This window comes from Gossypium arboreum, chromosome 6 (assembly GCF_025698485.1).
Source record: "Gossypium arboreum isolate Shixiya-1 chromosome 6, ASM2569848v2, whole genome shotgun sequence".
NCBI classification, from domain to species: Eukaryota; Viridiplantae; Streptophyta; class Magnoliopsida; order Malvales; family Malvaceae; genus Gossypium; species Gossypium arboreum.
Window position 1 is genome coordinate 13,948,098 of NC_069075.1, and position 13,308 is coordinate 13,961,405.

Consider the following 13,308-nt stretch of genomic DNA (forward strand, 5'->3'; position numbering starts at 1 on the left):
TAACGTATGCTATATGTATGTATGTCATTCGTTTATGATTATGATATGTATAAGATATGCATCTGATAAGTATATGTTTGGGGTGGGATATGTTTTGATGAAGGAAGTGTATATGGCAGTATTTACTACAAATATAGCGGCTAGACCGCAGAACTATACGTATGGCAGCCTAGCTACAATTATAAACTCTAGTAGTCTAATATGGTGTGATTGGTTGGACGGAAATGGTGTGTAGCGGTTGGGGGTAGGATACGATATGTATGTTATGATTCGATATGATATGTTCGGTACGACCTAGCATGAGTTGCTACTATATGATAAGTTATTATCTGAATAAATTATGATACAATATGAATCATCTGAAAGACATGTTTTGTGATACTCTGATACAATTTATATATAAGAACATATATGTTTTTGAATTATGGGCTAAACTACACACCGAGCTATAAGCTCACGGTTCCGTATGTTTCGTTTCAAGTAATTCTCCGACTTAGCAATAGATGGTGACACTGGAGCCCGAGTTTCACATTTTGATTTATTTTATTGATTTGTTTTGTTTGTTAGTTTTGGACATTTTAGGACTTTTTTTTTTTTTTTTGGCTTGTTTAATGTTCGGACTTTATATTTGGTGTAGAACGTTGGGGCAAAAACATTATTTTACTTTTAAGGCTTAAATAGTTAACCACACCAACTTAAAATAAGTAAATTGAAATTTAATTTTCAAATATTGAAAATTTTAAGGATTTTCCGCCAAAAATATATTAATAAATAAACCTAGAGGATTTTTATAGAAAAAAAAAAGTTTTCGAAATATGAATATGAAGAAGCGAAATTGGCATTAATTCTCTGAACCCAATTAGGTTTTGAATTTGTTTCCTAGAAGTTAAAATACTTGATATGTTTTTAAAGATTTTATTTATTTATACAGTTGAAAGCGTTTGTTCTTTTGTTTAAGCATTGTAATCCTCACAATTTGACCGTAACATTTAGATTAAGTTTAGAGTGTTATAACAATCCAAGTCAATTACTTTAAGAGTGACAGCATTACTGTAAAAAGCTAAAAAATGAACCTGAATGACCCCTCAAATGTCATTGGGCACACTCACCAACTTTATTCCTAACTCTTCTAGCTGATGGAAAAATTTAGTATTTTTATCTCCCTGAAACATTTTTGAAGCCATTCCCTTTCCTCCCTTGCGTACAAACCCCACAATTTCCACGTGAGAATTAACAATATCATTGCTAATATGATCTGATTGGACTAGTTTTTCTAAGCTATTAATTCCTTGTTCGATATTAGAGATAGACACGGTGTCTCCCTTTTTTCCATCTTCATTGTCACTCTCATTGATCAGTTGACAGTTGAGACTAGTATTTGAAGCTCTTCGCAGATCGACGTTGGTACCTAATTATCATGTGGTATCATTGCTCTGTCCCTCAAAACGGGTTTATTAACGCCCACACTTGATTCTGATCTTGTCTAATCGGCATTACAATATGGTCGTGCCAACTTCTTACTTGCATCATTTATGTAGGCCTTTCTTAGTTACCTTGGCATGCCTGTCTAGGTTCCTAGAATAGAATCAATCATTAAAACCCACTACATTCATCATTTCCATTGCTCAAAACATAATAGGCATCAACAAACTGTTTTATTTCGCTATAATACAAAGGTTATGCACCCCCCCCCCCCCGGTTTCAACTTACAAAATGTAAAATAAAATCTACTAGTTAATTAGTAGCATCGAAGGTTGCAAAGACTATCATATTAACTTGTTGCTTCCATCTCCAGGACTACATGTGGAATGCATCAAAACTAAGCCCATTAGCATCATCTTCTGTGAATTCCTTCCAAATATTCATAAAGCCCCTTTTTTATCGTTTGTCAGTTCAACAAAATTTTGAAATTCTTTGACCTTTCTCACTGCTTTGCCTGCTCAAAACCATACGTTTTCATTAGACAATAAACATGGTTTAATTTCAAATTGAGCAAATTTGTCCATTATTTACCACTCTTTAGTCCCAAAATCTCTAAAGAAATTTGAAATTCCAATTGAGCAAAGAGAGAAGAGAATATATATATTACCTGTGAATAAAGGAAGGTTCCAAGGATGGCAATGGCAGCTCCAAGAGCATTAATGGGCTGAACAGGTGTGTGGAAGATGATGATGGACGACACTATAACTGAAATCCTCTTCATTGTGTTCCCAATGCTAAATGTCAAGGGAGAAATTTGATCCAGAGACATGTATGAAACTTGATTATATAAGTGATAGAAGACACTCTGAGCTACCACCCACCTGTAAAAAATCCAGAACCACACAATTGTTTATTAGAAACAAATTAAAGGAGAAAAAAAAATATGGGTCATTTGAATAACTTTAAAACGGCCGAAAGAAAGAAAATTGGTAAATTACCAGACAAAATTGGGTCCAATTTGTGAGACTGCTTTTTGCCAGCCAACAGCCCATAGCTGAGGACCCTCAACAGCGATTGCAAAAGGTGTAAGAATCAAAAGGGACAACATAGACAAACATGCATAGTAGTTCATCCCACTCACTGACTTCCCATTCATCCCTTTCTTTGAGAATATGTTTCTAAACACAAATGCCAAGTTTGATAACATAGCCCCCATGAAACCTGAAACACAATCACAATGCAAAGCTCAAATTTGTATCATAGAAAAGAGAGAAAAGAGGTTAATTCAATCAGGCTTGCTTTCTTCTTACCAGTCATGTTAAAATTGAGCTCAGTCAAAGCTGAAAGTGCACAACCTCCAATAATTGGTACAAGGGACAAGTAAACTGGCATTGGAAATGAGTCCCCTAACAAAAATCTTGAAACCAAAACGCTGAATGCAGGTTCACCACTCTTGATGATATGTGTGAATGAAACAGGGACCTTTGACATGCTCACAGTTGCTGCTACATGCCCAATTGTATGTGCCACCGCAACCTAAAACATGCAAACCCATCAATAAATTTCTTAACATGTTCAAAAAAGTCTCTATTCTTGCGAAGTGGTTAAAACGTAGAAAAACTTACAGGGAAAAGGGTCTTCCAAAACTCAAAGTCGGTTTTAGGAGCATCAGCAACTCTAGTGGCCCAAGATACGAGCATCAGCAAAGAGCCAGCAGCCAAAGATAGGGTAGAGGTCAGCCAAGGGAAAGGGAAAGCATTGAGAACCTTCTTGTTATATATGTTGAAAACTACATTCAAAGCCCACCAAGTAGCAAAGTAAATCCCAATCTTAATCCTTTTAGCTGCTTCCAATCTCGCATCCTCGTCAGGTAACTCAATATTTATGTCCAGAGGCCTAGACCTGTCGGCTTCATAGGCCTGGCACTCAGTTTTCCTCTGCTGGGTGTTTTTCGAGATTGCAAGATTGTCAATGGAGGCAACATGTAGCGGTTTTTGAGAAGAGAAAGACTGGGTGGGGAAGGCACTGTGGAGGCTCTTGATAATGGGTAATGGAGAGAATTGTGGTGTGGGGATTGAACGTCTCTTGGGTAAGAAACCTGTGGAAGTGAAAGAAGATGGGGAGAGCTTAATTGAAGAGAGCATGGTGCTTTAGTATGTTTTTCAATGAGAATGTGAGTTTAACAGTGAGAGGAACGTGATATTTGTAGGAAAATCTGGAAGTTTGATAGATGTAAAGAGTCTCAGAGAGAAGCAAAGAAAGGTTGTGGTTTGGTTTGGTTTGGGGTGAAAAGAAGGGCAAAGCAGAGAGGGGAATTTATAGGAAAGTGAAGAGCAGAGGAAGGAAGAAGACGCCTCCAAGATGAGGCGGTACTATTGATTTTTTTCGCTTGCAGAGTTGCACATGCTTACTCGGTTTTAGATTGTTTGTTTGTTTGGGTTTTTTTTTTTTTTACTAAAATATCCTTCTCCTTTGTTTTTCTTAACCTTATTCAGTTCTCCCATTATGAAAAATGAAATTTCAATCATACAAAATTAATAGTTTGAGGATGTTTACTCTAAAATTAAATTTAAGTCAAATTATTTACCTTTAAATAATTCAAGCTTAAATTATATCAATATATAGTCTAAATTAATGCAAACTTAAAAGGATAAGAATTTAAAAAACTCGAATAACTTCAACTTTTGACAATTATTTAAAATAATTGTTAGGATCCACTCGATTAAGCAACAAGTAAAAAAAATAGAGGAATAAATTAAGAAATTAAACACACAAATTTAACGTGAAAAAACACCTCCAAAGTGAATAAAAAATCACAGACAAAGATAATTTTACTATAATGGCAAAAGAACAAAGAGTACAAAAGATGAAAATAAAGACTAAACCTCGAAAACCTGAAAACAAAGAACCCTCAAAACGTAAACACAAAATTCTCTAAATGTGTTATGAGTTCTAATATCTATTAGGTGTGTATTTCTAAGATTGTAAAAGAGCCGATTTATAGGCTAAATTTATAGGTCAAATAATAATAAAATAATTTAAACTAATCAGTATTTGATTGAAACAAGTAAACAGAGTTTAATTAAAAAATTATTTTTTAAATTTGACTGAAAATATGAGTCATATTTAACAAGAGTAATTTGAAATTTCTAATGAATAAGTGCATGTTTGCAAATTGGACATCCAACTTTGTTTTCTTTGATATCACCCATTATTTCTCTTAACCATTGTCAAGCTGCAAATTTTAGAACATGGGAAAACAGTAGTCAAACTTGCATGAACTTTCCTTTGTATTTCTTGAATAATGCTTAAATTAAGGTTCCAAATTCCACCTACACCTAAATTGAATTTCCTTGAACAAATTTTCAGCCACCTAAAAATATGGAACGTTCTTTTCTTTGATATTTTCCCACCAATAATATCATAGTGGACAGTGTTTATATTATTATATGTCTTCAGCACTGTGTAGCCATACCAAATGACCAATTATAGTTGATGGTAACAGCCCATAACATTGGTCTCAATTCTTCACCGCTAATTTTCTTGCAGCAACTGAGCACCCCCATTATTGAACATGTAAAGACAATCCCAAGCAATAAAAATCTGGACCCAAAAAGACACCTGTCAATCTGCATGTGTTTTTGATCGTTAAACCTTTTTTCTTTTTTCCTTTTTTTCATGCTATATTATTTGGACGGATCAAAATTTTCTAACTCTTAAAATGGTGGGAAAATATTATATATATATATCAGTTTGATTGATTGGCGGCTGGTGCAAGATGTAAATTTAGGTGTAGCAGTTGGAACAGCATTCGATGGTGCAATTGGAATGGGAAAGAAAGTAGTCACGTGAGTTTCAACATGTAATGCACGTTGTCGTTTGGAGGCAATGGGACGGTGAGATTGTTTTGTAATTACAGCTGACAGACAATCCCAATAGCCAATGAAATGGAGTAGGGTTTGGCTTGGTGATTGGGATGTGTGATATTGTAAACATTTCACCAACCCTTCATGGCTGCAACTGGCCACCCCACCTGTCCTTGTTGATGAATTGTACGGATGTGATCAAATTATTTTTTTATTCTTAATCTAATTAAATAATCTCAAATTAAAATAAAGTTAATACTTACTGTTTAAAAATTATTTATTATTTAAAAGAGTTAATATTTTTAAATTTTTAAATTTTTAAATTTTGTAAATAAAATTTTTGTTTAGAATTGAACTAACATTTTTTATATAATAAGTGTTAACATTATTATATTTAGAATTTATTTAATTCTTTTTCAATAAATAGAGATTAAATTGATTCATTTAATAATAAAAAGAATACAAAGACCTTTCAAGTATTTTAACCAAATTAAACTCCAAGAGTTTCGCACCTTTCATATAAATATGAAAAAATTAGAATAAAATAATGTAAAACAATTAAAATACAAAGATTTAAAAACACAGACACAGTTATAGTGTTATGACAAAAGATGTAAGCATAACACAAATATCAAACTTGTTAAATTTATATAATATAAATCATTAACAAACCTTTAATTTTATAGTAATTTAAAGAAAAAATGTAAATATAATAGGGATTAAATTAGTATAAAAATTGTGTAAAATATGAGATAAATTAAGATATAATATGAATATAAAAATATTTTTTTCTAAATTGAATAATTATAGAAAATATATAGATTATAAAAGTCATGTAAACATGACACATGTGCTAAAATATACTTATAACCAATTTTTAATGTATGAAAATGCCTTCTTCTTTTTCTTTTCTTTTTTTTTCCTTTTTAAATATGGACACGACAAAAGCTATGCTATATATAAGATGAATTAAGAAATGGTATAACAATAAAATAATTAAAATAAATAACTTAAACACAATGTCAAATTTATGAATGCATTAAAATATGCATAAAGTTAAATAAAATGTGTAAAAAAACTCGAAAAATAACATCAACACAACACAAAATTTACTAATGCATATACAATTAATTAGTAATGTTTAAAATTAGTTAAGTTTACAATACTTAAAATGCATTTAAAATAATAATAATACAAATTTCTTAACCAATTTTTTCTCATAATAATAAATTTAGCCTTTTAATATTTTTATCAATTTAATTTTTTAATTAAATTTGACTTTCAACTTTTTAAAAATAAAATAAAAATTAACTATCAACATTTTAGAAAAAGTCAAAATTTAGGAAAATACCAACTACATGTATTTCATGCTATTTTTAATTTTGAATTTACTTTTTGAAGTTTTTTATAATTTTAAATTTTTTTGACATAATAAATAAGATAAATAATGCAATATTGTGATGCCAACATAATTAAAAAACTAATGTTTTAGTAGATTTCCACTTAAAAAAATACCTCACTAGTATTTAAGTCAAGGTGACAAAGAGGACCCAAAAAAAAAATTACCTCAGAGGTGACCGTGGTGATCAGGAAGAATGTCTCCACAACTGGTTGGACCAGGTTTGCCCTAAGATGTTCAAGAAACGAAGGTGAGACAAGAGGTTTTAGGAGTTGAACAGGTTCCTCCATCCACCAAAAAAGTTGAACAAAAGATGAAATTTTACAATCTACAGAGACGCAATAAAGCACCAACATCCCATGATTTATTCTTGAAGAGTTGTAATAGCCCAAAATTGGGTCTAGTTGGAACAGAGGTTTCGGGATCACAAAATTCGAGATATAAATAATTATTTTATGATTATTTTGAGGTCTATGATATGATTGCATGATTGTGTGAAAATTTCGTGAAGAAATTCTATGCATAAAGTGCTCAATTTGAAGTTAGGGACTAAATTGAATAAGTTGCAAAACTTGCATTCTAGAAGTTTCTAGTATGAAATTGCTTTGAAATATTAATTAGGAGGTCTTAAAGAGAAATTTGACCAATTTCTACGTGATGGAAAAAAATTGGACATAGATGGAATTTTTGAAAATTTAATAAGGAAGGGCATTTTGGTCATTTGGTAATTAAAAGAAATAAAAAGGGAAAATAAAGCCAAAATTGACTCATCTTTCTCATGGAGGCCGAAATTAGCAGGGGGAAGTCATGGCTAGGGTTTTCAAGCTTTCCAATCTCAATAGTAAGTCTGTTATAACCCCGTTTTTCAAGTTCTTTACGTTTTTGGAATCCCGATAATTTGATTAAACTTATTCTAGCAATAATTTAAGCTAGGATTCATATTTGGAAAAATACCCATAGGTGAAATGTGTTTATTTTGCTGTTTTATAATAGAATTTGAGGTTTTAAATTATGTTAGACAACTTGTGCTACTTGGTTTTGAGTGAAAACGGGTAAAATGGCTTAATTGGTAAAAATACCTAATAGTCATAAGTATATGTTAGAGTGAGAATTTGATGTTTCCATAGAAGGGAAAAGTGATCAGTATGTCATAAAACATAAGAATAAGGGATGAAGTTTAATTCCCGAGCCTAGGGGCAAAAGTGTAAATATGCAAAAGTTTAGGGGCAAAATTATAATTTTTCCAAAGTTTGAGTTAAGGACTATTTTTAATATTAAATTAATTAAATAAGTAAAATATGATGTTTTAGATCCCGAAAAATGAGATTTGAACCTAGAATGAGAGAAAAATCGAAAATTGGGAAAGTTGGTAAAATGACCGTTTTAGTATCGAGGTAAGTTCATATGTATAATAAGCATTAATTTATGCATGTTTCAATGTAAAATTGATACATTCATTATGATTTCCGAGGTGTTGAAAGTATGTAAGTTGGTATGATAATAATACAACAATAATGTTGTAATTTATATTTGAAAGTTAAATTTAGTGAATTAATTGAATTATATTAAATTAAATGATTATGGTGCCAAGTTTATGAATTGATTTAAAATATGTCTATGGTACATGAAGTGCATTGAATTATCATACATAAATGTGATTTCTATGATTATGGATATTATGGGAAATTGTAAGTTCATATGATTTTTAATAAGGCAATGTGTAATTAATGTTATTGCCTTGATATTAAATGAGATGTAAGTTTATATGTAAGTAATACATCAATATTACTTGTATTATGATATTTTATAATAATATTGGAAATATGTTTGTGGATAATTACTTGATTAGTGAAATTGTTGGAAAAGAGAGAAATCCGGTTGAACCTTGAAATATTGGATGATCTGAGATAGTATGTAGCTAGGTCACATGTATGGTGCTAGGTGCACATCATGTGTACAAGAGAGCTACAAGACATTATTATGTAGCTAGGTCGCATGGGTGATACTATGTGTACACCATGTAGACAAGAGAGCTACGGGATATATGTAGCTAGGTCGCATGCGTGGTTCCAGGTGAAGGACACCATGTAGACAAGAGAGCTACGAGATAAATTGGCTAGGTCACATGGGTGGTACTGAGTGTTCACCATGTGTACAGGAGAGCCGAACTATATGATGGGTGGAGCTATGTGCTAAAACCACCAAGTAGCCGGGATAGGGTACTAGGCGTTACCGAACAAACATACAAACATTAAACTAAAATACGGGCCATAAAATTTAATTCATATTTCAAAACATTCATTGACTTACACATAGTCCCTTATTTGAGTCTACGAAGCCCAAAACATACTTTAGAAAGGGTTCGGGACTAAACCGAGAACTTACAAAAATCTGGGAAATTTCATGCTTTAAGGCTCCACACGCCCGTGTCCCAAAGTCGTGTTCCATACACGGCTGAGACACATGGTCGTGTTTCTGCCTGTGTGGAATATACCTAGGCTATTTTCCAAGCTTTGGTCAACCTTAATCTCTTACACACTTATACAAAATCAAAAGCATATAACATGGTATTCATTTAATGATTAAATATTCTCAATTAAACCACAAACATAGCATTTGTATGTCATCATACATGTGTCTCTCATACTCATTTTACCTTGTTTATTATAGTACCACTTATACATTTATACCAAGATTATCATCTTACAAAATATCTTCAGCTTAATCATCAAGCATTCATATTTAAATCTAGATCATATCTTTATAAAATACCACAATTCAGATACGCAAAATAACATGTTTGCCTGAAACATTTCAATTCAACTCCATACCCAACAAGCATTACATTGAGACTAGTCATATATATATATACATGTCATGATACATATCATTCTCTTTCTGTTTTCTTATAAACACATATCATTTATTTCATTATATCAATATTTCATATACCATAGTTTCCATGTATTCCACATATATTTATTTTCCTCCTCCTCCTGTCCATTCCACATCCTTAATGTATATAACATTCTTGTAAGTACGATTTCACAATTTACTAATAAATGCTCACATCAAACTGTCCACACGAGTCATAGTCACTTACTTATTTATAATTCGAGCTACAGAGCTCCAAATTAAGATTCGTAAATTTCCCCTAAAACTAGACTCAAATATATTTCCACCATAAAATTTTCATAATTTTTTGGTTCAGCCAATTAGTACAGTTTATTCATTAAAATTTCCCTGTTTCACTTTCGCGATTCGACCTCTCTTCACTAAAATTAATTATCTCACAAAGAGAATCTCGGATAATGTTCTTGTTGATTTATCTTGAAAATAGACTCATTAGGGATTTTAAAAATATAAGTTTAAGCTCTAATTATTTTTATCCAAAATTTTGTGATTTTCCAAAGTCAAAACAGGGGATCACGTAATCATTCTGAACCAGTCTCAAAAAAACATAAATATCTCAAAATATAGAACTCCTTTTCTTGATATGTTTCTTTTATATGAAAATAGACTCACTGAGCTTTAATTTGATATCTCATTAAGTCTCTGATTCAATTTTTACTATTTTTTGTGATTTTTCAAAATCACGTCACTGCTACTGTCCAAAACAGTTTTATTGCTAATTCACTCTTTCACAATTTCTTTGTATTAACCTCATTTTAACATACATATCACAAATCATTTTCACCACATTTCATACATCACAAGTATAGGCCCATGATCACAAGGTCACCATAAAATCATCCTCATGTATAACTTGTTTATAACCTCACCACATCCTGGTCACTTAATGAACACATCATTCAAATAATCAAGTTCCTGCACTTATTCATCACAAAACTCACAAAGCAATACATAGAGAGTCTCCCATTGAACACTTCGGATCAATCCTCGATACTTGGTGGTTTTAGCACATAGCTCCACCCATCATATAGTTCGGCTCTCTTGTACACATGGTGAACACTCAGTACCACCCATGTGACCTAGCCAATTTATCTCGTAGCTCTCTTGTCTACATGGTGTACACATAGTATCACCCATGCGACCTAGCTACATCATAATGTCTTGTAGCTCTCTTGTACACATGATGTGCACTCAGCACCATACATGTGACCTAGCTACATATTATCTGTATCATCCAATCTTTCCGAAGGTTCAACCGGGATTTCTCTTTCTTTTCCAACAATTTCACCAATCAAGTAATTATCCACAAACATATTTATAATATTATTATAAAATATCATAATACAAGTAATATTGATGTATTACTTACATATAAACTTACATCTCATTTAATATCAAGGCAATAACATTAAATTACACATTGCCTTATTAAAAATCATATGAACTTACAATTTCCCATAATATCCATAATCATAGAAATCACATTTATGTATGATAATTCAATGCACTTCATGTACCATAGACATATTTTTAAATCAATTCATAAACTTGGCACCATAATCATTTAATTTAACATAATTCAATTAATTCACTAAATTTAACTTTCAAATATAAATTACAAACATTATTGTTTGTATTATTATCATACCAACTTATATACTTTCAACACCTCGAAATCATAATAAATATATCAATTTTACATTGAAACATGCATAAATTAATTCTTATTGAGTCTATCTTCATATAAAAGAAATAGAGCAAGAAAAGGAGTTCTATATTTTGAGATATTTATGTTTTTGTGAGACTAGTTCAGAATGATTATGTGATACCCTGTTTTGACTTTGGAAAATCACAAAAATTTGGATAAAAATAATTATAGGCTTAAACTTATATTTTTAAAATCCCTAATGAGTCTATTTTCAAGATAAATCAACAAGAACAGTATCCGAGTTCTGTACTGTGAGATAATTAATTTTTAGTGAAGAGAGGTCTGAACTGTCAGAAAGTGAAATGGGAAATTTTAATGAATAAACTGTGCTAATTGGCTAAACCAAAAATTATGAAAATTTTATGATGGAAAGATATGTGAGTCTAGTTTTAGGAGAAATTTACGGATCTTAATTTGGAGCTCTGTAGCTCGAATTATAAATAAGTAAGTGACTATGACTTGTGTGGACAGTTTGATGTGAGCATTTATTAGTAAATTGTGAAATCGTACTTACAAGAATGTTATATACATTAAGGATGTGGAATGGAGAGAAGGAGGAGGAAAATAAATATATGTGGAATACATGGAAACTATGGTATATGAAATATTGATATAATGAAATAAATGATATGTGTTTATAAGAAAACAGAAAGAGAATGATATGTATCATGACATATATATATATATATATATATATGACTAGTCTCAATGTAATGCTTGTTGGGTATAGAGTTGAATTGAAATGTTTTAAGCAAACATATTATTCTCAGCATCTAAATTGTGGTATTTTATAAAGATATGATCTAGCTTTAAATATGAATGCTTGATGATTAAGTGAAGATACTTGGTAAGATGATAATCTTGGTATAAATGTATAAGTGGTACTATAATGAGACAAGGTAAAATGAGTATGAGAGACACATGTATGATGACATACAAATGCTATGTTTGTGGTTTAATTGAGAATATTTAATCATTAAATGAATACCATGTTATATGCTTTTGATTTTGTATAAGTGTGTAAGAGATTAAGGTTGACCAAAGCTTGGAAAATAGCCTAGGTATATTCTACAGCAGAGACACGACCATGTGTCTCGGTAGTGTATGGAACACTCGACTTTGGGACACGGGCGTGTAGAGCCTTAAAGCATGAAATTTCCAAGATTTTCGTAAGTTCTCAGTTTAGTCGTGAACCCTTTCTAAAGTATGTTTTGGGCTTCGTAGACTCAAATAAGGGACTATGTGTAAGTGAATGAACGTTTTGAAATATGAATGAAATTTTATGGCCCGTATTTTAGTTTAGTGTTTGTATGTTTGTCCGGTAACGCCTCGTACCTTATCCCAGCCTCGGGTACGGGTAAGGGGTGTTACATTTAGTGCTCTCGATACTTGGTGGTTTCAGCACATAGCTCCACCCATCATAGAGTTCGGCTCTCCTGTACACATGGTGAACACTCAGTACCACCCATGTGACCTAGCCAATTTATCTCGTAGCTCTCTTGTCTACATGGTGTCCTTCACCTGGAGCAACGCATGCGACCTAGCTACATATATCCCGTAGCTCTCTTGTCTACATGGTGTACACATAGTATCACCCATGCGTCCTAGCTACATCATAATGTCTTGTAGCTCTCTTGTACACATGATGTGCACTCAGCACCATACATGTGACCTAGCTACATACTATCTGTATCATCCAATCTTTCCGAAGGTTCAACCGAGATTTCTCTCTCTTTTCTAACAATTTCACCAATCTAGTAATTATCCACAAACATATCTCCAATATTATTATAAAATATCATAATACAAGTAATATTGATGTATTACTTACATATAAACTTACATCTCATTTAATATCGAGGAAATAATATTAAATTACACATTGCCTTATTAAAATCTTATGAACTTACAATTTCCCATAATATCCATAATCATAGAAATCACATTTATGTATGATAATTAAATGCACTTCATGTACCATAGACATATTTTTAAATCAA

At 31.7% G+C, this 13,308-nt stretch overlaps 1 protein-coding gene across 1 annotated transcript; it reads right to left on the minus strand.

Moving 5' to 3' along the window:
• Nucleotides 1–975: 975 nt before the first annotated feature.
• LOC108454188 (glucose-6-phosphate/phosphate translocator 2, chloroplastic) lies at nucleotides 976–3,831 on the minus strand. Its single transcript, XM_017752563.2, has 5 exons — nucleotides 3,048–3,831; nucleotides 2,733–2,958; nucleotides 2,421–2,643; nucleotides 2,090–2,303; nucleotides 976–1,936 (listed from the first exon to the last, which is right to left on the minus strand). The coding sequence occupies exons 1-5, from the start codon at nucleotides 3,564–3,566 to the stop codon at nucleotides 1,925–1,927; spliced, it is 1,194 nt and encodes a 397-aa protein (XP_017608052.1). The 5' UTR covers nucleotides 3,567–3,831; the 3' UTR covers nucleotides 976–1,924.
• Between the last annotated feature and the right edge of the window lie 9,477 nt (nucleotides 3,832–13,308).